The sequence below is a fragment of the Salmo trutta genome, chromosome 6, assembly GCF_901001165.1.
Source record: "Salmo trutta chromosome 6, fSalTru1.1, whole genome shotgun sequence".
Taxonomy (NCBI): domain Eukaryota; kingdom Metazoa; phylum Chordata; class Actinopteri; order Salmoniformes; family Salmonidae; genus Salmo; species Salmo trutta.
Genome location: NC_042962.1, coordinates 52,843,619 through 52,869,075, shown reverse-complemented (window position 1 = coordinate 52,869,075; position 25,457 = coordinate 52,843,619). Strand labels below are relative to the sequence as shown.

General features: G+C 44.5%; 1 protein-coding gene across 5 annotated transcripts in view; it reads left to right on the top strand.

The window, feature by feature from the left end:
• Nucleotides 1–25,457, top strand: part of atp11a (ATPase phospholipid transporting 11A) — a 66,163-nt gene that overhangs the window by 23,568 nt on the left and 17,138 nt on the right. For all 5 annotated transcript variants that reach the window (XM_029756901.1, XM_029756900.1, XM_029756904.1 and 2 more), the window contains exons 2-19: nt 10,170–10,292; nt 10,400–10,489; nt 10,619–10,807; nt 11,517–11,645; nt 11,960–12,063; nt 12,178–12,228; nt 12,345–12,409; nt 13,555–13,636; nt 13,964–14,114; nt 14,471–14,668; nt 14,737–14,910; nt 16,030–16,196; nt 16,672–16,743; nt 16,965–17,038; nt 17,777–17,880; nt 20,008–20,189; nt 24,142–24,393; nt 24,821–24,998. In XM_029756901.1, the coding sequence (XP_029612761.1) occupies nt 10,170–10,292; nt 10,400–10,489; nt 10,619–10,807; nt 11,517–11,645; nt 11,960–12,063; nt 12,178–12,228; nt 12,345–12,409; nt 13,555–13,636; nt 13,964–14,114; nt 14,471–14,668; nt 14,737–14,910; nt 16,030–16,196; nt 16,672–16,743; nt 16,965–17,038; nt 17,777–17,880; nt 20,008–20,189; nt 24,142–24,393; nt 24,821–24,998 (2,385 nt within the window). The remainder of the gene's footprint in view (nt 1–10,169; nt 10,293–10,399; nt 10,490–10,618; nt 10,808–11,516; nt 11,646–11,959; nt 12,064–12,177; nt 12,229–12,344; nt 12,410–13,554; nt 13,637–13,963; nt 14,115–14,470; nt 14,669–14,736; nt 14,911–16,029; nt 16,197–16,671; nt 16,744–16,964; nt 17,039–17,776; nt 17,881–20,007; nt 20,190–24,141; nt 24,394–24,820; nt 24,999–25,457) is intronic.

Here is a 25,457-nt window from a genome sequence, read left to right as displayed (position 1 = left end):
CGTTTCAACAGCCAAGCTGTCTTCATCAGGGTAGGATCATCAGGGTAGGATCATCAGGGTAGGATCATCAGGGTAGGATCATCAGGGTATGATCATCAGGGCAGGATCGTCAGGGTAGAATCATCAGGGTAAGATCATCAGGGTAGGATCATAAGGGTATGATGAAGACAGCTTGGCTGTCGAAACGTTGGATATTACATTTTTGCCGTGCCAAATTGTATTGAATATTTAGCAGCATGATTTAGAGTATCGGTCACTGATGAACAGGGACTTATTGTATACTGAGCAGACCATGAACAGGCAAATGGAGGGATTAGAAGAGATCACTAGCGGGTCACGGGGCCTAGTGTGAGAGAACAGAGGAGTGTGTTAGAACATGAGGAGAGGGCTTAATTAAAACCCGCTGAAGAGACTATACTAGGTCAGTGGTATAATGGCATGCAGTGCTTAAGTTCCAAATGGAATGCCGAGAGGTCAGGCTGATGCTGCAGTCAGAGATCTAATCAGTGATTGTTGTGGACTTACTCACCAGAGATCCTCTAGTCCAGTGATTCCCAACTCCAGTCCTCTACCCTCAACAACATACATTTTTGTTGTAGCCCCAGACAAGCACACCTGATTCAATTCTTTAAGGGCCTGATGATTAGTTGATAAGTTGAATAAGGTCTGCATGTCTGGGGCTCCAATACAAATGTGTACTGTTGGGGGTACTGGAGATGGGAAACATTGGACTATAGTATAGTTGGTGAGGAAGCCCTCAACAGTCATTGATTTGATCTCTCTGACTGCAGAGTCAGACTGACCTCTTTCAGCATTCCATTTGCATAGCATTATACCGCTTGAATTACTCTGCTAATCAGAATGACCTCTGGTTGGGGATGACCATGTATGGAATTACAAGTATCAATGGTTACTGAATCTGTATTCCTCTCCCACTTGATGTTTCAGTAAGCAAGACCCCCAACTCTCTTAAACCCCCAACTATCCTACACCCCCAACTATTCTAGACCCCCAACTGCTCTCATTACTAGATATGTTTTATGAATCCAGTTTGTTGCTCATTTCATGCTCCTTAGTTGGACTGAGAGGTTCTGTACTGTAGCAACAGTGTTGTCTTCTTTAGAATGGAGGAAGCCCAGCTAGCACATAACGTTCTGAGAACCATACGTTTCTTAGACCTTGGTGAGTGCGTGGTTGTCCTATGGTTATTTTTGCATTAAACATTCCCATAATGTTTCCTCGTGATTCTATTAAAAGTAATGTTCTCAAATTGTTCAGAGAATATTAAGAAGTAATGTTCCTCTATGGGAATTTCAGTACTTCAACATAATGTTTTCTCCAGGTTTCCTCATGGTTGTATTAAAAGTCATGTTCTCAGAATTTTAAGAAACAATTCCATAAAAATAAAGAAAACATTAGTAACGTTCAAAGAACGTTGTAGGAATGTTACTTAAAAACATTTACGTTCCGTTCTCAGTGTCAACAAAACTATTTGAATCTGTCCTCTATCTTAAGTGATTTTAATGATTACGTGTTTCCTTTGAAATAAGGTTTGAATAGTCTAAAAGGAACAGCTTTGTATGAGTAAAAAACACATGGCATGTTAGCTGCATCCTGGTGGCGCAGTGAACTAATTCCATGGATAGAAAGCAGAAGATCATAGGTTTGAATCTCACTAACGCCATGCCACAATACGAAATGTTTGCATGATTAATGCCTAAGCACATGAATTTCCATGTGTCCTGTCTATGCTGGGAGTTCAGAACCATTAAACTAAGCTAGCAGTGTTATTGAAAGTCTTATTGAAACATGTTCTTAGAATGTTATTTAATTGCCTTAAAATAACCTAGAATTTTCATTCTCAGATCGTTAATAAAACCTCCCAGGAAAACTTTCAGGGAACCATAGATAAACGTTCTCAGAACCTCCCTGCAAACTAAAAATGTATGTTCCCAGAAGAGGCAAAAAAAAAAAAAGTTTTAACCGTCAGGAAACTTATGGCTTTGTTCCCACAACTTCCAAGGAACCAAAAGTGCCAGCTGGGAGGAAGCAGATGGGGTGAGAGAGAGATGTGTGGGAGAAGAGGTCAGGGGGCAGATGGGGTGAGAGAGAGATGTGTGGGAGAAGAGGTCAGGGGCAGATGGAGAGAGAGATGTGTGGGAGAAGAGGTCAGGAGGTAGATGGGGAGAGAGAGAGGTGTGTGGGAGAAGAGGGCAGGGGGCAGATGGAGAGAGAGAGATGTGTGGGAGAAGAGGTCAGGAGGTAGATGGGGAGAGAGAGAGATGTGTGGGAGAAGAGGACAGAAGGTAGATGGGGAGAGAGAGAGATGTGTGGGAGAAGAGGACAGGAGGCAGACAGAGAGGAGAGGAGTGGGCGAGAAGAGGGCAGGAGGTAGAGAGAGAGAGAGAGAGATGTGTGGGAGAAGAGGGCAGGAGGCAGACAGAGAGGAGTGGGCGAGAAGAGGGCAGGAGGTAGATGGAAAGGAGATGTGTCGGAGAAGAGGGCAGGAGGTAGATAGAGAGGAGATGTGTGGGAGAAGAGGGCAGGAGGTAGATGGAGAGGAGTGGGCGAGAAGAGGGCAGGAGGTAGATTGGGAGAAGAGGGCAGGAGGTAGATGGAAAGGAGATGTGTCGGAGAAGAGGGCAGGAGGTAGAGAGGAGTGGGCGAGAAGAGTGTTGTCAGCATCTCCAGACTCAAGCTAACCAGTCTATCTATATGTGCTCTCCTCCTCCTCTTCTCTCCTCCATGAGAGCACCAGAACAGACTGTGCACAATCAGCAGACATGCCATGATGATACGCCATGTACAAGAGATAGTGGTCCTGTACCAATACTTAAGGCACTCTTCCCTTCTCCCCCACTTAGTAGTCTAATCACAGATCCCACACCTTACTGGATGGGTGAAAACAATGTAGAGGAACTCTTATTTTCACTTATCCTGTCATGTTACCTCAGTGTTTACTGGTTCTCGTCAGGCAGGGAGGATGTGCAGTATTTATGCATGGGCTTGTACCCTCATTAACGTTGCCCCGCCTCACGTTCTAACAGGGACATGAGTTTGTGACTTTGATGTGCTATTTCTTAGAGGATATATTTTAAAGGCCGGGATAGAATCTGTTTTGGAAGAGGGTTGTTTTTTAGAATATATGTTTATCATCCATAAAGTCAATAGGTTAATTTGGTTGTAGTTGTGTGGATGACTCAATGGCTGCAGTCTGTACCCGTTGTTTCTCTGCTTGAGGGTGACTCCCTTTACTCTGCCAGGCAGAGGACAATACAGTGTTCATGGTAGAATCTGCCTCCTCTGCTCCTGAACAATAAACACGCTCTCACTCTCACACTCTCACACCCGCTCTTTCTCTCGTGACTCATCTGAGCGAGGGAGTGGTGTACGTCTGAGAGTGAGCTGAGTGAGCAAGATAAATGTAGGGATTGTGAAAAGGAAAGAGAGAGCAAGTGTGGGCTGACCATGAGAGAGAGCGGACCAGCTCTTGTCTGGGGAGAGGAGATCCCAGCTGTTCCCAGTCTGCTGCTGATACACACAGAACAGAAGGCTGCTCCTCTCTCCCTCATGCTATGTCTTCTCTCATCTCTTCTGCTGCTCAGATCACTGAAGCAGGCCAGCTGCGGCTGCATCTCAATAGTCTATAGTGGTATCCTCTTCTCCACTCTTAACTCTTTGATTGGTGAACCAGTATCATGAGGATACTAGAAGACTTTGCCACTATAGACTATTGGGATCTACCCCCAGAATCACCAGTCAAAGGGTAAGGAGACTAGAAGAGGGTGCCACTATAGACTATTGAGATGCACCCCCAGAATCACCAGTCAAAGGATAAGGAGACTAGAAGAGGGTGTCACTATAGACTATTGAGATGCACCTTTGGATGGGCTGTTTCAGGTCAGATAAGACTAATTCAAACCTCCTTAGGCTCAATGATCCAGAGGTGGAGTCTCCTCCTGTCCTGTCTGAGGTGTGTGTGTGTGTGTGTATAAAACAGGTGAGCTCAAAATAGCTGAGTACTAGTGGGGGTGACCAGAGTAGTCTAGGAGACTAGGAGTGCTCAGTGACTTAACCCCGCGAGGCATGGCTGGAGACTAGGAGTGCTCAGTGACTTAACCCTGTGAGACATGGCTGGAGACTAGGAGTGCTCAGTGACTTAACCCCGCGAGACACGGCTGGAGACTAGGAGTGCTCAGTGACTTAACCCTGTGAGACATGGCTGGAGACTAGGAGTGCTCAGTGACTTAACCCTGTGAGACATGGCTGGAGACTAGGAGTGCTCAGTGACTTAACCCCGCGAGACACGGCTGGAGACTAGGAGTGCTCAGTGACTTAACCCTGTGAGACATGGCTGGAGACTAGGAGTGCTCAGTGACTTAACCCTGTGAGACACGGCTGGAGACTAGGGCACGTTGCTAGGGAAAAACAATCCTATTCCCCGGACAGGGATTACCATCACCTCTTTTTATACTGTGTGTGTGTGTGTGTGTGTGTGTGTGTGTGTGTGTGTGTGTGTGTGTGTGTGTGTGTGTGTGTGTGGGCAAGGGGAGGTCACTATTCATCCTGTGAATGTTGTTATAACATCCATGCTATCTTTACTCAGGAGAAGATACTAACTCATATCAAACAACAAACCAATCACAATGAGTTGTCAACAGCAACAAACTGACGCAGAGGCAATAAGCCACTCTAGTAAAGAGAGCATTGTTGACAGCTGTAGTATAGTAATACTATGGTATGGAGACAGCTGTAGTATAGTAATACTATGGTGTAGAGACAGCTGTAGTATAGTAATACTATGGTATGGAGACAGCTGTAGTATAGTAATACTATGGTGTAGAGACAGCTGTAGTATAGTAATACTATGGTATGGAGACAGCTGTAGTATAGTAATACTATGGTATGGAGACAGCTGTAGTATAGTAATACTATGGTGTAGAGACAGCTGTAGTATAGTAATACTATGGTATGGAGACAGCTGTAGTATAGTAATACTATGGTGTAGAGACAGCTGTAGTATAGTAATACTATGGTATGGAGACAGCTGTAGTATAGTAATACTATGGTATGGAGACAGCTGTAGTATAGTAATACTATGGTGTAGAGACAGCTGTAGTATAGTAATACTATGGTATGGAGACAGCTGTAGTATAGTAATACTATGGTATGGAGACAGCTGTAGTATAGTAATACTATGGTATGGAGACAGCTGTAGTATAGTAATACTATGGCATGGAGACAGCTGTAGTATAGTAATACTATGGTGTAGAGACAGCTGTAGTATAGTAATACTATGGTGTAGAGACAGCTGTAGTATAGTAATACTATGGTATGGAGACAGCTGTAGTATAGTAATACTATGGCATGGAGACAGCTGTAGTATAGTAATACTATGGTATGGAGACAGCTGTAGTATAGTAATACTATGGTATGGAGACAGCTGTAGTATAGTAATACTATGGCATGGAGACAGCTGTAGTATAGTAATACTATGGCATGGAGACAGCTGTAGTATAGTAATACTATGGTATGGAGACAGCTGTAGTATAGTAATACTATGGTATGGAGACAGCTGTAGTATAGTAATACTATGGCATGGAGACAGCTGTAGTATAGTAATACTATGGCATGGAGACAGCTGTAGTATAGTAATACTATGGCATGGAGACAGCTGTAGTATAGTAATACTATGGCATGGAGACAGCTGTAGTATAGTAATACTATGGTATGGAGACAGCTGTAGTATAGTAATACTATGGTGTAGAGACAGCTGTAGTATAGTAATATGGAGACAGCTGTAGTATAGTAATACTATGGTATGGAGACAGCTGTAGTATAGTAATACTATGGTATGAAGACAGCTGTAGTATAGTAATACTATGGTGTAGAGACAGCTGTAGTATAGTAATACTATGGTATGGAGACAGCTGTAGTATAGTAATACTATGGTATGGAGAGAGCTGTAGTATAGTAATACTATGGCATGGAGACAGCTGTAGTATAGTAATACTATGGTATGAAGACAGCTGTAGTATAGTAATACTATGGTGTAGAGACAGCTGTAGTATAGTAATACTATGGCATGGAGACAGCTGTAGTATAGTAATACTATGGTGTAGAGACAGCTGTAGTATAGTAATACTATGGCATGGAGACAGCTGTAGTATAGTAATACTATGGTATGAAGACAGCTGTAGTATAGTAATACTATGGTGTAGAGACAGCTGTAGTATAGTAATACTATGGTATGGAGAGAGCTGTAGTATAGTAATACTATGGTGTAGAGCAGAGTGGGAGGTCTGCTTAGAGAGGCTCAGTGGACACACGGCCCCTCACCAGCTGTTATAGAGCCTACAGCATGGGGCTACTAGCCACTTTATTACAAAGAGAATAGAGAGGGAGGGAGGAGAGAATAGTGAGCGAGGGGGAGAGAGAGAGAGAGAAAGAGTAGAGAGAGAATGAAAAAGAGAAGGATCTTGTCTGCTGACTCGTAGGCTCTCAGGTGTTTTATCTGTGTGTGTGTGTGCGTGTGTGTGTGTGTGTTCAGTCTTTAGGCTGCATTCCTCTGTGAGACACAGGCTTGTGCTCAGCAGCCAACCAAGGTTACAGGTTGAACTTATTCAGGGATGAGAAAAGTGAGTAATTCACTTTAATACAGAATCTCTGGTCTTCTGCTAGCGCGTTAGACACTAGCTAAACACAAGCTAACGTGTTGACTTCTGATTGATTCCTATTTTCTCCAAAAAATGAAACTTTTATTGAATTAAAATCTGGTTCTATGAATGAAATCATGTAGGGCACTAGGACTGAATGTTTTATAAGAGAGATACACTGCCCAGGACAAGATAAGTAAAAAGGTTACGTTTTGTTACAGTACATTGTGATGCAATAACGATACTGTATGATGAAACTGTAAGCCTGATTGTCCCTGTGCCATTTAGCAGACACTTTGATCCAAAGCGACTTCCAGTCATGCGTGCAGACATTTCTATGTATGGGTGGTCCCGGGAATCAAACCCACCATCCTGGTGTTACAAACACAATGCTCTGCCAACTGAACTACAAAGGACTAATTCATTTACAAGAACTAACGGATGTTTAGTCTTCTTGGCCGATATACCACAGTGCCCTCTGTGGGTAAAAATAATATCTAAAGGGATGTGAGCCTGTACTCGTCCCACTTACATAACCGCTAGCTAAAGATGCTAATGCTACACATGCTGGCTCATTGTAATCCCTGTCTAATGGGGTGGATGGGTGGACCCGTGGTGCGGTAGGGGCATTCTGAGCGCAGTTTCACCGGCCATACCAGGAAACCACACTCATCACCTCACACTGGCCTCTTATGAACCACAGCTTGCCAGAGCCTGGATGGCTGAACACATTTGCTTGTCTTACAGGTCATACTGAAAAACCACACTGGCCGCTCTGACCTTTTTAATAGCTGAGGTTTGATTGATTAGGTATGCAGAGCAGCAACCGTTCAGGTTTTGATTAGATCATTCCCTGCAGCCTCTGTCTGGCTCCAGTGAGTGTGTCTATAGAAAGAACCAGGTCGAACTGTATCTTAGGCTAGGTCGACCTGTATCTTAGGCTAGGTCGACCTGTATCTTAGGCTAGTTCATACTGTATCTTAGGCTAGGTCGACCTGTATCTTAGGCTAGGTCGACCTGTATCTTAGGCTAGGTCGACCTGTATCTTAGGCTAGGTCGACCTGTATCTTAGGCTAGGTCGACCTGTATCTTAGTCTAGGTCGAACTGTATCTTAGTCTAGGTCGAACTGTATCTTAGGCTAGGTCGACTTGTATCTTAGCCTAGGTTGACTATCTTAGTCTAGGTCGAACTGTATCTTAGGCTAGGTTGACTATCTTAGGCTAGGTTGACTATCTTAGTCTAGGTCGAACTGTGTCTTAGTCTAGGTCGAACTGTGTCTTAGTCTAGGTCGAACTGTATCTTAGGCTAGGTCGACCTGTATCTTAAGCTAGGTTGACTATCTTAGGCTAGGTCGACCTGTATCTTAGTCTAGGTCGACCTGTATCTTAGTCTAGGTCGACCTGTATCTTAGTCTAGGTCGACCTGTATCTTAGTCTAGGTCGACCTGTATCTTAGGCTAGGTCGACCTGTATCTTAGTCTAGGTCGACCTGTATCTTAGGCTAGGTCGACCTGTATCTTAGGCTAGGTCGACCTGTATCTTAGGCTAGGTCGACCTGTATCTTAGGCTAGGTCGACCTGTATCTTAGGCTAGGTCGACCTGTATCTTAGGCTAGGTCGACCTGTATCTTAGGCTAGGTCGACCTGTATCTTAGTCTAGGTCGACCTGTATCTTAGTCTAGGTCGACCTGTATCTTAGGCTAGGTCGACCTGTATCTTAGGCTAGGTCGACCTGTATCTTAGGCTAGGTCGACCTGTATCTTAGGCTAGGTCGACCTGTATCTTAGGCTAGGTCGACCTGTATCTTAGGCTAGGTCGAACTGTATCTCAGGCTAGGTTGACTGTATCTTAGGCTAGGTTGACTGTATCGTGTGGCTCAGTTGGTAGAGCATGGTGTTTGCAACGCCAGGGTTGTGGGTTCGATTCCCACGGGGGACCAGTACGGAGGAAAAAAATGTATAAAATGTATGCATTCACTACTGTAAGTCGCTCTGGATAAGAGCGTCTGCTAAATGACTAAAAATGTACAAAAAAAATAAATCTTAGGCTAGGTCATACTGTATCTTAGGCTAGGTCATACTGTATCTTAGGCTAGTTCATACTGTATCTTAGGCTAGGTCATACTGTATCTTAGGCTAGGTCTAACTGTATCTTAGGCTAGGTCATACTGTATCTTAGGCTAGGTTGACTGTATCGTAGGCTAGGTTGACTGTATCGTAGGCTAGGTTGACTTTATCTTAGGCTAGGTTGACTGTATCATAGGCTAGATTGAGGAGTGATATTGCCACTATGGTGCATTTGTAAGAATACAGGAATGATGGTTGAAGACAAGGTTTCCAGTTCAGGGTATTTAACTAATTAAAAAAGGCACCGCAAACGGACACAGGAGCACATGGGGGTAGGATGGCCATATGGAATGGCTTGAAAGGCCGGTAGGTAAGGTTTTGGTCTGGAGGGAATACAAAGGGCACATAGAAACAACACATTCACATACAAGACAAAGTGTCAGAACTAAGGAGACATACAAAGTATAACATGCTAACCAAACAAAGGACATGACCAATATTTATGGAAGTCAGGATATACACTATATTCAGACAAAGGAGGTATTCTAAGGAAAGTATAGCATTATATAAACGCTCTGATTGGCAATAAACATACAGGCTAGAAAGTTAGCGTTAGAACGCCCAGAACGGGGCACCCGGCTCACACCCAGGAGGCAGCCCAGTTCTAAATGGAATGCAGTCAATGCTAACCCGGTTCACTTGGGGCATGCCCGGGGGATTAATCAAATCCCCTCAGTGTCTCTCTGTCTGGGCTTGTCCAGCTTCTTGAGCTAGCTCACTGGTGATAAACAGACATGGGAACACATGTAGCACTCTACTGGACGCAACCCGTTTAGTTACAGAACGCTCAGCGAGTAAGGAAATTACTTTAAGATGATATTATATTTGATTTCCCTCTTTTTTATATTTGATTCTGTTTGATCAGATTCTATTCTATTTGACTATTCAAGACAGGTGGGAAATCAGTGGGTTGACCTTCCTATGGTGTTGCGGTGTGTGTTTGTATATAGGCGTGTGTTGAATGGGAGAGTTATTGTAAGGTGGAAGGCTTATAGCCGACACTCATTTATCATTCCCCACCCGGCTACATGACTCGGAGCACTTACTCACTGTTACTGGAGGTCTGTTGTGTTTGTTAGGTCACCAGTTTAATACACTCAACACAGTCATTTGTACTGTTTGCGACTGTAATGCTATTGTGTCTGCCAGACTGTCTCTGCATTCTACAACACTAACCAGGTTTGGTGAGACAAAGACATGTTGGCTGGAGTAGGAAACAACTGCTGACAACCAGCCAGTCAGGCCCCCAGCCAGGCAATGAGGCTAGATTTGTTGCCCCTGTGTCTTGTCCTGTCCTGTCCTGACCTGCCCTGATTTGTCCTGTCATGATCTGACCTGACCTGTGTGCTGACCTGGCATTGACCTTTGACGTCTTGACCTCTGTGCAGTGTGCTGGAGAGGAGAACTGGGTGGACACCAGGACGGTGTACATCGGAAACAAGGAGCCCCCGCCGGGAGCGGAGGCCTACATTCCCCAGAGGTACCCCGACAACCGTATCATCTCCTCCAAGGTGAGAACCACAACCATGCTACAACCACATTACAACCACGTTCTAACCATGTTACAACCACATTACAACCATGTTATAACCATTTGTTGTTGCTTCCCTTTCAACAGTACACCTTCTGGAATTTTGTCCCGAAGAATTTGTTTGAGCAGTTTAGAAGAATTGCCAATTTCTACTTCCTCATCATATTTCTTGTCCAGGTCAGATCTTGACTGGTAGATTCAATTTGAGTCAATTTAAGGCTTAGTTGGCAAGAAATATAAATCTGGCAAACGCAGAAGTTTCAGATGACAATAGATCATTCTCTCTTTCTCTCTCGCCCTCTTCAGTTGATAATTGACACTCCCACCAGTCCCATCACCAGTGGACTACCTCTCTTCTTTGTCATCACTGTCACGGCCATCAAACAGGGCTATGAGGACTGGCTCAGGCACAAAGCAGACAATGCTATTAACCAGTGTCCTGTGCACGAGGTGCAGCATGGGAAAGTGACCAGGAAACAGAGTCGTAAGCTGAGGGTACGTATCATCCTACAACTGAAACTGACCAGGGTTCAAACCTGGGTTCTTTGGATCAGAGGTTGGCAAACTTTCATGACCCACAAATGAATATGTATTTTGAGTCGAGACCCACCATAAGGGTTGAGCAGAGAAAAAACATAAACGGACCAAAGAATAAGTACAAAATATCATTTTGGCAGCGGAGAGAACATTTTTCAATTTTAAAGCTAATTTCCTGCAATTCTACACATTTTGTCATGGAGCTGAGAGAAGATTGTGCAGTTTTTAAGCACATTTCCTGCATATCTTAACATGGCTAATGCAGTGTTCTTATGCTCAAAACATTGTAACCCAATCTATGGGGGCCTCATTGTCTAGTTTTGTTTTATTTTGTTGATTGTAAGTTCTCAAAGATTCTAGACTATTATAAAAAATATATATTGGTCCATTATCTTTTCTACACACTTTCTATTTGGTTTTAGTTGTTTACACTTCCAATTTTTTTAAGTAAAATGTTTTGCAATGCACAACAAATGTCATCCCGCAACCAACCTGGACCCCCAGTGACCCACAAATGGGTCCAGCCCACAGTTTGGGAACCACTGCTTTAGACAACTCAAGACTGTGTTATCTTATTGAGCTAAAGACATCTCTCTCACGCTCTACCTTCCAACCCACCCATTCACCCTTCCTTCATACCTTCCTTCCTTCCCTCCCTCTCTCCCAGGTGGGTGATGTGGTGCTGATCAAGGAAGATGAGACGTTCCCCTGTGACCTCATCCTTCTCTCCACCAGTAGGGAGGACGGGACCTGTTTTGTCACTACAGCCAGTCTGGACGGGGAGTCCAGTCACAAGGTAACACTACACTGAGAGAGTGGAGGAGGGAGAGGTGGCTCAGGCAGAGATAAAGAAAGAATGGGATAGAGTTGAGTGGGAGAACAGAAGAGTGAAAGAGAGAGCGTTGGAGACAGGGGACAGAGAGGAAAGAGTGAGTGAGAGAGAGAGTGGTGAGTGTGTATGTGAGGGATATAGAGAGATGGCGCGAAATGGAGAGAGAGAGAGTTTGTACTGTGTTCTGTTTCATTAGAGGCGTAGTGTGAGATGCATCTTGGCTCGCTGTGTTGCTGATCTCGCTGTGACTCTCTCCATCCCTCTATCTCTCCACAAAGACCTACTATGCTGTGCAGGACACTAAGGCCTTCAACACAGAGGAGGATTTCGATACTCTACAGGCTTCTATTGAATGTGAACAACCACAACCAGACCTTTACAAGTGAGTGACAACACTGCACACAACACTGCATCCAGACAATCAGTACTGGTTGTATAGAGAAAAACAACGCAAAACACACCAACTCACACCTGCATTCCCTCTCTCCTTGGACAGATTCGTGGGCCGAATCAATATTTATTCGGACAGAAACGAGCCCATCGCGAGGTAAATCCATACCCAGGAAATTGACTCCAAATTCAGGAAGTCATTGCTCGTGTGTTTGCACAAAAAAAGAAAAAAAGTGTATTCTGACAGAGAAGTGTATTCTGTGTTTGCTTCAGGCCTTTGGGATCTGAGAACCTACTTCTCAGAGGGGCAACACTGAAAAACACACAGCACATATATGGTAAGACACTACACTGGGTGACCTTGCAATGACATCACTAATAGAATGTAAAGACACTACACTGGGTGACCTTGTAATGACATCACTAATAGAATGTAAAGACACTACACTGGGTGACCTTGTAATGACATCACTAATAGAATGTAAAGACACTACACTGGGTGACCTTGTAATGACATCACTAATAGAATGTAAAGACACTACACTGGGTGACCTTGTAATGACATCACTAATAGAATTTAAAGACACCACACTGGGTGACCTTGTAATGACATCACTAATAGAATTTAAAGACACCACACTGGGTGACCTTGTAATGACATCACTAATAGAATGTAAAGACACTACACTGGGTGACCTTGTAATGACATCACTAATAGAATGTAAAGACACTACACTGGGTGACCTTGTAATGACATCACTAATAGAATTTAAAGACACCACACTGGGTGACCTTGTAATGACATCACTAATAGAATTTAAAGACACCACACTGGGTGACCTTGTAATGACATTACTAATAGAATTTAAAGACACCACACTGGGTGACCTTGTAATGACATCACTAATAGAATTTAAAGACACCACACTGGGTGACCTTGTAATGACATCACTAATAGAATTTAAAGACACCACACTGGGTGACCTTGTAATGACATCACTAATAGAATTTAAAGACACCACACTGGGTGACCTTGTAATGACATCAGTTATAGAATCTAAAATAGATTCCTAGTTTTCATTCATATAATGGGTTTGGAATGTTTAGAGGTTCCACTCCAAATCATTAAGTTCCTGTGTTCACACTGTGGCTTGTATAATGAGACCAGCTGCTGAGGCCTGTACAGACCTGTATGAGTGAGAATATTACAAACTGTCAAGCAGGAAGGAGACGACATGACTGCAAGCCAAGTCTTATTATGAAATCAGATGAGTGTGATGGGAGTTGATTTCACAGATAATTGTAGGACACCATGATAGTATTCAGTACGGACAGAGACTTGACTTGTCAGATCTGACTGATATTATTGCCATCAGGGCTGCATCTCAATATTCCAAAGTCGTTCCCTTTCCTAGTCTCTTTCCTTCAGCTGCACAGATGTGAAATGTCTCCTCAAGTTGACCCTCTGGTTTGTGTCTCCTAGCTGTTGCCATCTACACTGGTATGGAGACCAAGATGGCGCTCAACTACCAGTCCAAGTCCCAGAAACGCTCTGCAGTGGAGAAGTAAGGCCCACCAACTTGGTTGTGTTTTCCACTTTATGATGCATGTTTACCATGTTTCCAGACAGGTTCACTTAACATTGATTGCCATCTAATTGCATCATATCCGTTTCCCCATAAAGACCCGTTCAGACCGTCCGACCCTTCCTGAAGGCATCTTATGTCATTTCCTCTGCATCTGTCTCCCCTTCCTCTCTGTCTCCCCTTCCTCTCTGTCTCCCCCTCCTCTCTGTCTCCCCCTCCTCTCTGTCTCCCCCTCCTCTCTGTCTCCCCCTCCTCTCTGTCTCCCCCTCCTCTCTGTCTCCCCCTCCTCTCTGTCTCCCCCTCCAGGTCAATGAATGCGTATCTGATAGTGTACCTGTGCATCCTGATCAGCAAGGCTCTGATCAACACAGTGCTGAAGTATGTGTGGCAGGCTGACCCGGACAAAGACGAGCCATTCTACAACCAGAAGACTGACACAGAGAGGCAACGCCATATAGTAGGTTATAAAACTACAATCATTTTTATGCAATAGCTGATGTTTTTTTCACCTCTCACTTTCCCTTTCTCTCTCTCCCTGTCACCTCTGACTGTCCCTCCTCCTACCTCCCTCCTCATACCTCCCTACCTCCTCTCTCTCTCTCCCTGTCACCTCTGACTGTCCCTCCTCCTACCTCCCTCCTCATACCTCCCTACCTCCTCTCTCTCTCTCCCTGTCACCTCTGACTGTCCCTCCTCCCCCCTCTCCCTCCTCATACCTCCCTCCCTCCTCTCTCTCTCTCTCTCCCTGTCACCTCTGACTGTCCCTCCTCCCCCCTCTCCCTCTTCATACCTCCCTCCTTTCTCTCTCTCCAGTTGATCCGGGCGTTCACAGACTTCCTGGCCTTCATGGTGTTGTTTAATTACATCATCCCCGTGTCCATGTACGTTACCGTGGAGATGCAGAAGTTCCTGGGGTCCTACTTCATCATGTGGGATGATGAGATGTTTGACGAGGAGCTGGGAGAGAGGGCTCAGGTTAACACATCTGACCTCAATGAAGAACTGGGACAGGTAGGCTATACACACAGTACACTCACCACACACACTCACCACTCTTACCTGAATGTTTGTGTTTTCAGGTGGAGTACGTGTTTACAGACAAGACAGGCACCCTGACAGAGAACAACATGGAGTTTATAGAGTGCTGTGTGGACGGCTATGTTTACGTCCCTGATGCCATCTGTAATGGACAGGTCATGCCAGGGGCAACCAGCATGGACATGATCGACTCCTCACCTGGACCAGGGGGCAAGGTGAGACAGAGAGCCTCACTGTCACTTGATGTACTGTGCGACTATGCACAGGACAAGTTACCCCTCCCTAACCACTGATACAGGGTCAGATATTGTTCATTCCCCAATGAAGACCAGCTGGATACTAACAGCTTTTACCTGGATTTCCTGGGTGAACCCTAACCCTATGAAGACCAGCTGGATACTAACAGCTTTTACCTGGATGTCCTGGGTGAACCCTAACCCTATGAAGACCAGCTGGATACTAACAGCTTTTACCTGGATGTCCTGGGTGAACACTAACCCTATGAAGACCAGCTGGATACTAACAGCTTTTACCTGGATTTCCTGGGTGAACCCTAACCCTATGAAGACCAGCTGGATACTAACAGCTTTTACCTGGATGTCCTGGGTGAACCCTAACCCTATGAAGACCAGCTGGATACTAACAGCTTTTACCCGGATGTCTGGGTGAACCCTAACCCTATGAAGACCAGCTGGATACTAACAGCTTTTACCCGGATGTCCTGGGTGAACCCTAACCCTATGAAGACCAGCTGGATACTAACAGCTTTTACCCGGATGTCCTGGGTGAACCCTAACCCTATGAAGACCAGCTGGATACTAACAGCTTTTACCCGGATGTCCTGGGTGAACCCTAACCCTATGAAGACCAGCTGGATACTAACAGCTTTTACCTGGATGTCCTGGGTGAACACTAACCCTATGAAGACCAGCTGGATACTAACAGCTTTTACCTGGATGTCCTGGGTGAACCCTAAACTCAGAGTGACACTGATACCTTCTCTAAGGATGACACATTCATCCACCCAGGGATCCAGTGTCTCTCTCTCTCTCTCACACACACACACACACACACACACACACACACACACACACACACACACACATACACATTGCTGTGTGCCAGGACTAGAGAGGGCCGCTTCACTCCGGTGACCAGCCTGTGCCAATCCTTTGTCTTCTGTGTGTACGAGGACTAAGAAGCATGACCTTCAGGAAACATGGATTGTGTTTTACTATGGATCCAAATGATGTATTCAAACGTGTATGTTTCCTGTATTTATGTGTTTATACGTGTGTGTGTGTGTGACGTGTTCTCTGTGCTTGGCTTGTCAGGAGTCTGAGGAGTTGTTCTTCCGGGCGTTGTGTCTGTGCCACACGGTACAGGTGAAGGAGGAGGAGACAGTGGATGGCATCAAGATGGGTATCCACCAGAACAAGGCCACCTCCTTCTACATATCATCCTCTCCTGACGAGGTGGCACTGGTGGAGGGCATGAAGAGGTGACTGGCTTGACACTCACTCACTCACTCACTCACTGTCGCTAAATCACTCACAGACTCATGCACACACAGGCAGAAAGTCTTTCCTACTCCCAGGTATTTGAAATGAACTAGATAGATAGATAATATACAGTGTATTTGGAAAGTATTCAGACCCCTTCACTTTTTCCACATTTTGTTATGTTACAGCCTTATTCTAAAATTGATTAAATAATAGTTTTTCCTCATCAATCTACACACAATACCCCATAATGACGAAGCGAAAACAGGTTTTTTAATATAAATAAAAAACAAAAATACCTTATTTACATAAATGTAATCCATTTTAGAATAAGGCTGTATGTAACGTAACAAACTATGGAAAAGGTCAAGGGGTCTGAGTACTTTCCCGAATGCACTGTATAGCCGTACATTTAACTGCAGTTTAACCTGCTCCCCTATTCTGACAGTAATGGTACATTCCTCTTTCCCCCAGGCTTGGCTTCACCTATCTGCGGCTGAAGGACAGTCACATGGAGATTCTTAATAGGGAGGATGAGGTCGAGAGGTCAGTGTGTGTCCATTACTCCAGCCACGGCCTGTGGGCATCAGTTTATCTTTGTGTGTGTGTGTGTGTGTGTGTGTGTGTGTGTGTGTGTGTGTGTGTGTGTGTGTGTGTGTGTGTGTGTGTGTGTGTGTGTGTGTGTGTGTGTGTGTGTGTGTGTGTGTGTGTGTGTGTGTGTGGTCAGTAACCCAACCTCTTTCTCCCTTTCTCTCTCTTGCATCCAGGTTTGAGCTGCTGGAGGTATTGACCTTTGACTCTGTGAGAAGGAGAATGAGTGTTATCGTCAGGTCCACCACAGGTACTGTACTATAGTACAATTACTATCATTATAATACTAGAACACAGAAACTAGATGTTACTGTACTATAGTACAATTACTATCATTATAATACTAGAACACAGAAACTAGATGTTACTGTACCATAGTACAATTACTACCATAATAATACTAGAACACAGAAACTAGAGGTACTGTACTATAGTACAATTACTACCATTATAATACTAGAACACAGAAACTAGATGTTACTGTACTCTAGTACAATTACTACCATTAAAATACTAGAACACAGAAACTAGATGTTACTGTACTATAGTACAATTACTACCATTATAATACTAGAACACAGAAACTAGATGTTACTGTACTATAGTACAATTACTACCATTATAATACTAGAACACAGAAACTAGATGTTACTGTACTCTAGTACAATTACTACCATTAAAATACTAGAACATATAAACTAGATGTATCTGTATGGGAGTGGCTGGTGCTTTTTATAGATGAAAGCAGTCATTACTACGGCAACCCAGTCATTATTCTGTAAGTGTGTATGTGTGTGTTTGTGTACTGTATGCTAATAGAGAGGGCCATATGTGTGCTAGGAGGTTAACAGGCAGAAGGCATACTAAGGACTGTAGAGTCAGTCTCACTGAGGAACATCTCTAGTGTTGTCTGCCACACACTGCTGCAAACTAATGATGCTTCTCTCTGCTAATGAGGAACCTGTTTTAACTGTGTGGTTGTCCACAGGGGAGTACTACCTGTTCTGTAAAGGGGCCGACTCCTCCATCTTCCCCAGAGTAATCTCTGGCAAGGTGGAGCAGGTCAAAGCCAGAGTGGAGCACAACGCTGTGGTAAGGACACACACACACACACCACACACACACACACACACACAGTCGTGGCCAAAAGTTTTGAGAATGACACAAATATTAATTTCCACAAAGTTTGTTGCTTCAGTGTCTTTACATATTTTTGTCAGATGTTACTATGGAATACTGAAGTATAATTACAAGCATTTCATAAGTGTCAAAGGCTTTTATTGACAATTACATGAAGTTGATGCAGAGTCAATATTTGCAGTGTTGACCCTTCTTTTTCAAGACCTCTGCAATCCGCCCTGGCATGCTGTCAATTAACTTCTGGGCCACATCCTGACTGATGGCAGCCCATTCTTGCAGAATCAATGCTTGGAGTTTGTCAGAATTTGTGGGTTTTTGTTTGTCCACCCGCCTCTTCAGGATTGACCACAAGTTCTCAATGGGATTAAAGGTCTGGGGAGTTTCCTGGCTATGGACCCAAAATATCGATGTTTTGTTCCCCGAGCCACTTAGTTATCACTTTTGCCTTATGGCAAGGTGCTCCATCATGCTGGAAAAGGCATTGTACATCACCAAACTGTTCCTGGATAGTTGGGAGAAGTTGCTCTCGGAGGATGGGTTGGTACCATTCTTTATTCATGGCTGTGTTCTTAGGCAAAATTGTGAGTGAGCCCACTCCCTTGGCTGATAAGCAACCCCACACATGAATGGTCTCAGGATGCTTTACTGTTGACATGACACAGGACTGATGGTAGCGCTCACCTTGTCTTCTCCGGACAAGCTTTTTTCCGGATGCTCCAAACAATCGGAAAGGGGATTCATCAGAGAAAATGACAGGTAACCATGGATGACAGAGGAAGAACAATGATTCCAAGCAACACCCTCCTTTTGAAGCTTCCAGTCTGTTATTGAAACTCAATCAGCATTACAGGGTGATCTCCGGTATTGTCCTTGTCAACACTCACACCCGTGTTAACGAGAGAATCAATGACATGATGTCAGCTGGTCCTTTTGTGGCAGGGCTGAAATGCAGTGGAATTGTTTTTTGGGATTCAGTTCATTTGCATGGCAAGAGGAACTTTGCAATTAATTGCAATTCATCTGATCAGTCTTCATAACATTCTGGAGTATATGCAAATTGCCATCATACAAACTGAGGCAGCAGACTTTGTGAAAATTAATATTTGTGTCATTCTCAAAACTTTTGGCCACGACTGTACAGCCACTATCAGACACTAGAGGCCGTTGTCCTAAAGTAGCTCCAAACTCAGACTTTCAGAGTTTCTGACCTCAAATACATTTTTGACTTTCATTTTTGCTTTGCTTGAGGTGTATATTGTCATATGGCTGTATGGTAGACCCTGCTAAATGCTAACTGATTCTTGTATCCTTTAGTGGTAGTGTCCTTAGTTAAGATGTTGGCCACCAAAAGTTCCAAGACAGCTGTATATGGAATGTAACTGAGATGGTGATTGACTGTCATTGTGGAGTGTTTGGTGCCAACATAGAGGTAGTCTACTGATCCCTGTGTGTCCGTGGCTCTGGCCCAATCTCTCCAACGCCACACTGACAGAATCAGGACAGGCTGGTTGCCAAGGGTGACATAATTGTGGATGCAGTTTGGGTTGCCGTTGGCAGCGGTGCCGACCCGTTTCTGTTGACTGTCAGGGAGAATGTGTTTCCCTGGTTACGTTACAATGGGATGGCCAGCGGTGATGCTGGTGTGAACCAGACTGGCGCTGAGAGAATGTCAGAACTGAGGTCTCACTGTTTCTGTGTGTGTGTGTGTGTGTGTGTGTGTGTGTGTGTGTGTGTGTGTGTGTGTGTGTGTGTGTGTGTGTGTGTGTGTGTGTGTGTGTGTGTGTGTGTGTTTGCTTATGTGAAAGGTCAAGGTCATAAGTCTACTGCCACAAACTAAACTGGTATGGAAACTCTGCCCAGCGGGACAGCCCTCGATGCCAGTCTGTGCAAACGGCAGCTTTTTGTAACCCACTGCTCTGTCAGTGATGTCATTGACTGTTTTTAACGGGGAAAAAAGCTAACAGAACAGTGGAATAATTGTTATTATCGGATTGTCAACTGCAACATCAGTGTCCAGTAATCATATCAAAGCATAACATAATTATCTCTCGCTCTGTCTATTTCTCTCTCTCTCTTCAGGAGGGCCTACGGACACTGTGCGTGGCGTACAGGAAGTTGAGCGTGGCTCAGTACGAGGAGACGTGTCACCTGCTGAACAGCGCCAAGCTGGCCCTGCAGGACCGAGACAGGAAGCTGGCCGAGGCCTATGACCTCATTGAGAAGGACTTCATACTGCTGGGGGCCACCGCCGTGGAGGACAGGTAACGTTCTGGAACCACAGCAGCGTAGAATCATACAATCTACATTGTCTTTTCTACCCAATTCTATTTATATATTCATGGGGCCACTGCTGTCGAGGACAGGTACCGATCTAGAATCACAACGTAGAATCAGAACCACTATCTTGTGGATTTTAGATCTATTGCTTCTACTAATTATATTTCTATATTCTGGACAGAAGAGTTATATTAAGGGCAACTCTCTTTAGAGCTAACAATGTATGGGACTAGAGAGACGGAGTAGATTAGCAACCGTAGAGTATTTCTTTTACTGCTGCTCTTTAATTACTTGTTACTTTTATCTCTTATTCTTTTCCGTATTTTTCGAAAATGCACTGTTGGTTCGGGGCATTTCACTGTAAGGTCTACACCTGTTGTATTCGGCGCATGTGACTAATACAATTTGATTTGATTCAACTGAAAGTCAACCTCACTCTCCAAGCCCTAGTTTGCATAGTTAATTACTGACAATCGGACTCACTGACCCGGTCTAGGATGTTAGCTATTGAACGAATCACATTGTAGAACTATAGGGCTGACCGTTCCTGTAATGATGTTAGCTATTGAACGAATCACATTGTAGAACTATAGGGCTGACCGTTCCTGTAATGATGTTAGCTATTGAACGAATCACATTGTAGAACTATAGGGCTGACCGTTCCTGTAATGATGTTAGCTATTGAACGAATCACATTGTAGAACTATAGGGCTGACCGTTCCTGTAATGATGGTACTTGTTCTTTCCCAAAGCAGCCTGTGAACCAGTAATATTAGTTAGCTGCAGTCCTGCAGTCTCTCAGGCTTAACATGAACAGTAGTCAGTCAGTCAATATGTTGTGTGTGTCAGTCCCCAGTGCAGCCTGCTAATGAGCAGATAACCACATTAGAGTTCCACTGTTATTGATCTCTGCCAGACATCCATAGCAGCTGATGAAGTGGGGTCTCTTGCTGCTCTTCTGTCTGTCAGCACAGACGTCATGTTGAAGCACCAGAGGTTTTACTCTGGTATCAGGTCTGCTTCTGCCCCATTAAAGAGAGTCAGTCACAGCCCATCGCGCTGCCTTTCTCTCACTCACTTCGCTATCTGTCTATCTGTGTGTTAGTGTTAGTGAGTGTGTAGTGTTTTAGTCTCACCATCTTCCTTCACATCTGTCTTTGTGTGTGCATGTTGATGCGTGCTCGTGTGTGTGTGTGTCTTTCTGTTTTTCTGTCCGTTTGTTTTCCTGTCCGTCTGTGTGTTTGTCTGACTCCTGGGCTGTGGTAGTAATTAGCTGGTTGGCAGGCAGCAGCGGTGTAGGGAGCTGTGAATCCTAACTGCACTGCAGCTTCGTTATAGACTTCCCTGCTCTGTGTCGTTGGACTGCTGCTGCAACAAACCAACTCCCCAAACACACTCCAGCTCAACACCCCAAAGCCAATTTACTGTACCAGTGGGGGCTGCTGAGGGAGGACGGCTCATAATAATGGCTTCTACAGGGGAGAATGGAAACCACACATTTGATATATTTGATACCATTCCACTAATTCCGCTCCAGCCATTACCACGTGCCTGTCCTCCCCAATTAAGGTGCCACCAGTCTCCTGTGTACAGACGTGGCCAAAAGTTTTGAGAATGACACAAATATTAACTTTCACAAAGTTTGCTGCTTCAGCATCTTTAGATATTTTTGTCAGATGTTACTATGGAATACTGAAGTATAATTACAAGCATTTCATAAGTGTCAAAGGCTTTTATTGACAATTACATGAAGTCGATGCAAAGAGTCAATATTTGCAGTGTTGAGCCTTCTTTTTCAAGACCACTGCAATCCGCCCTGGCATGCTGTCAATTAACTTCTGGGCCACATCCTGACTGATGGCAGCCCATTCTTGCAGAATCAATGCATGAAATTTGTCAGAATTTGTGGGTTTTTGTTTGTCCACCCGCCTCTTGAGGATTGACCACAAGTTCTCAATGGGATTAAAGGTCTGGGGAGTTTCCTGGCCATGGACCCAAAATATCGATGTTTTGTTCCCCGAGCCACTTAGTTATCACTTTTGCCTTATGGCAAGGTGCTCCATCATGCTGGAAAAGGCATTGTTCGTCACCAAACTGTTCCTGGATGTTTGGGAGAAGTTGCTCTCGGAGGATGGGTTGGTACCATTCTTTATTCATGGCTGTGTTCTTAGGCAAAATTGTGAGTGAGCCCACTCCCTTGGCTGAGAAGCAACCCCACACATGAATGGTCTCAGGATGCTTTACTGTTGGCATGACACAGGACTGATGGTAGCGCTCAGCTTGTCTTTTCCGGACAAGCTTTTTCCGGATGCCCCAAACAATCAGAAAGGGGATTCAACAGAGAAAATGACTTTACCCCAGTCCTCAGCAGTCCAATCCCTGTACCTTTTGCAGAATATCAGTCTGTCCCTGATGTTTTTCCTGGAGAGAAGTGGCTTCTTTGCTGCCCTTCTTGACACCAGGCCATCCTCCAAAAGTCTTCGCCTCACTGTGTGTGCAGATGCACTCACACCTGCCTGCTGCCATTACTGAGTAAGCTCTGTACTGGTGGTGACATGACAGAGTGATCTCCAGCCTTGTCCTCGTCAACACTCACACCTGTGTTAATGAGAGAATCACTGACATGTTGTCAGCTGGTCCTTTTGTGGCAGGACTGAAATGCAGTGTAAATGTTTTTGGGGGATTCAGTTCATTTGCATGGCAAAGAGGGACTTTGCAATTAATTGCAATTCATCTGATCACTCTTCATAACATTCTGGAGTATATGCAAATTGCCATCATACAAACTGAGGCAGCAGACTTTGAAAATTAATATTTGTGTCATTCTCAACTTTTGGCCACGACTGTACTGTACTTAACTACATTTAGATAGTGAGTGATACTTTTCCAGTGTAAAACAGAACTACACTAAGTTTTGACAACGGTATCTTACTGGAGATAGTTGGTGTAGGACTTTTATTCTGAACTGTTTGTGTCTGCACCATTCCATTCTGAACTGTTTGTGTCTGCACCATTCCATTCTGAACTGTTTGTGTCTGCACCATTCCATTCTACTTTTATTCTGAACTGTGTGTCTGCACCATTCCATTCTACTTTTATTCTAAACTGTTTGTCTGCACCATTCCATTCTACTTTTATTCTAAACTGTGTGTCTGCACCATTCCATTCTACTTTTATTCTGAACTGTTTGTCTGCACCATTCCATTCTACTTTTATTCTAAACTGTGTGTCTGCACCATTCCATTCTACTTTTATTCTGAACTGTTTGGGTCTGCACCATTCCATTCTACTTTTATTCTGAACTGTTTGGGTCTGCACCATTCCATTCTACTTTTATTCTGAACTGTGTGTCTGCACCATTCCATTCTACTTTTATTCTGAACTGTGTGTCTGCACCATTCCATTCTACTTGTATTCTAAACCTGAATAAATAATCTCTGCTCTGTATGGATGTGGTAGAATTAGAGATTTAGAAAAATTATTGAAAGATTGACAGGTCTGATGACCATGTACAGCGTTGTTCCATTGACTGCTAATGACCATGTACAGCGTTGTTCCATTGACTGCTAATGACCATGTACAGCGTTGCTCCATTGACTGCTAATGACCATGTACAGCGTTGCTCCATTGACTGCTAATGACCATGTACAGCGTTGCTCCATTGACTGCTAATGACCATGTACAGCGTTGTTCCATTGACTGCTAATGACCATGTACAGCGTTGCTCCATTGACTGCTAATGACCATGTACAGCGTTGCTCCATTGACTGCTGATGACCATGTACAGCGTTGCTCCATTGACTGCTAATGACCATGTACAGCGTTGTTCCATTGACTGCTAATGACCATGTACAGCGTTGCTCCATTGACTGCTGATGACCATGTACAGCGTTGCTCCATTGACTGCTGCCTGACTTTATGTTGCCTGTTCTCCAGGCTCCAGGACAAGGCAGCAGACACCATCGAGTCTCTCCAGAAGGCTGGGATGAAGGTGTGGGTGCTGACCGGAGACAAGATGGAGACGGCGGCGGCAACTTGTTATGCTAGCAAGCTGTTCCGCCGCTCCACACAGATACTGGAGCTGACCACCAAACGCACCGAGGAACAGAGTCTACATGACGTTCTGTTTGACCTGAGTAAAACCGTACTCAGACAGCATGGTAGCATGACCAGAGACACCTTCTCAGGGTGGGTGCCGGGACCCCAACACACACACACACACACACACACACACACACACACACACACACACACACACACACACACACACACACACACACACGTGCACCTGGACGCGTTTAACTATACTTGTGGGGACCAGAAGTCCCCACAAGAATAGTAAACATACAGACATTTTACCAACTGGGGACATTTTGTTAGTCTAGGGGGTTTAGGGTTAAGGTAGTATTAGGGTTAGAATTAGGGTTAGGGGTTAGGTTTAGGTTTAGGTTAAGGGTTACGGTTAAGGTTAGGTTTTGGGGTTACGGTTAGGGATAGAGTTAGGTTTAGGGTTAGGAGATAGGGAAAATAGGATTTTGAATGGTTATAAATTGTGTGTCCCCACAAGGTTAGTCAAAGACTGTGTGTGTTAACGTGTGTGTGTGTGTGTCTCCAGTCTGTCTGCAGACTGTGTGGACTACGGTCTGATCATCGACGGGGCCACCCTGTCTGCGGTGCTGAAGCCCAGTCAGGAGGACTCCAGTCAGGGGAACTACAAGGAGATCTTCCTGGAGATCTGTAGGAACTGCAGCGCTGTGCTCTGCTGCCGCATGGCGCCCCTCCAGAAAGCACAGGTAGCCTAACAGGCTGAGTTATTTCAAACGACACGTTTCCACACCTATTTCTTTGGTGTCATGTGATCCGTCATGGCTAGGTTAAGTGAAGGAAGCACTGACACAGTCTGATGGAGTGTTGAGCTGGTTGATGTTTTATCTCTCTACTGGACTCCACTACCTCCCTCCCCCGTCTCTGGTCACCAATTAGTGCCACTCCAGACTGTTGCCTCTCTCTCCACTCTATTTCTCTCCGACCCATTATCTTTCTGTCTCCTTCTCTCTCTCCTTCTCTCACATTAGACCCCGCCTGTCATAGCAGACGTTATTTGGGACTGAGGAATTACAGTATATTATATTCAGCTCTGTCTGATATGACTCACTATCTCTTAGTGAGGAGTTCTATTGAGCTCTGTCTGATATGACTCACTATCTCTTAGTGAGGAGTTCTATTGAGCTCTGTCTGATATGACTCACTAT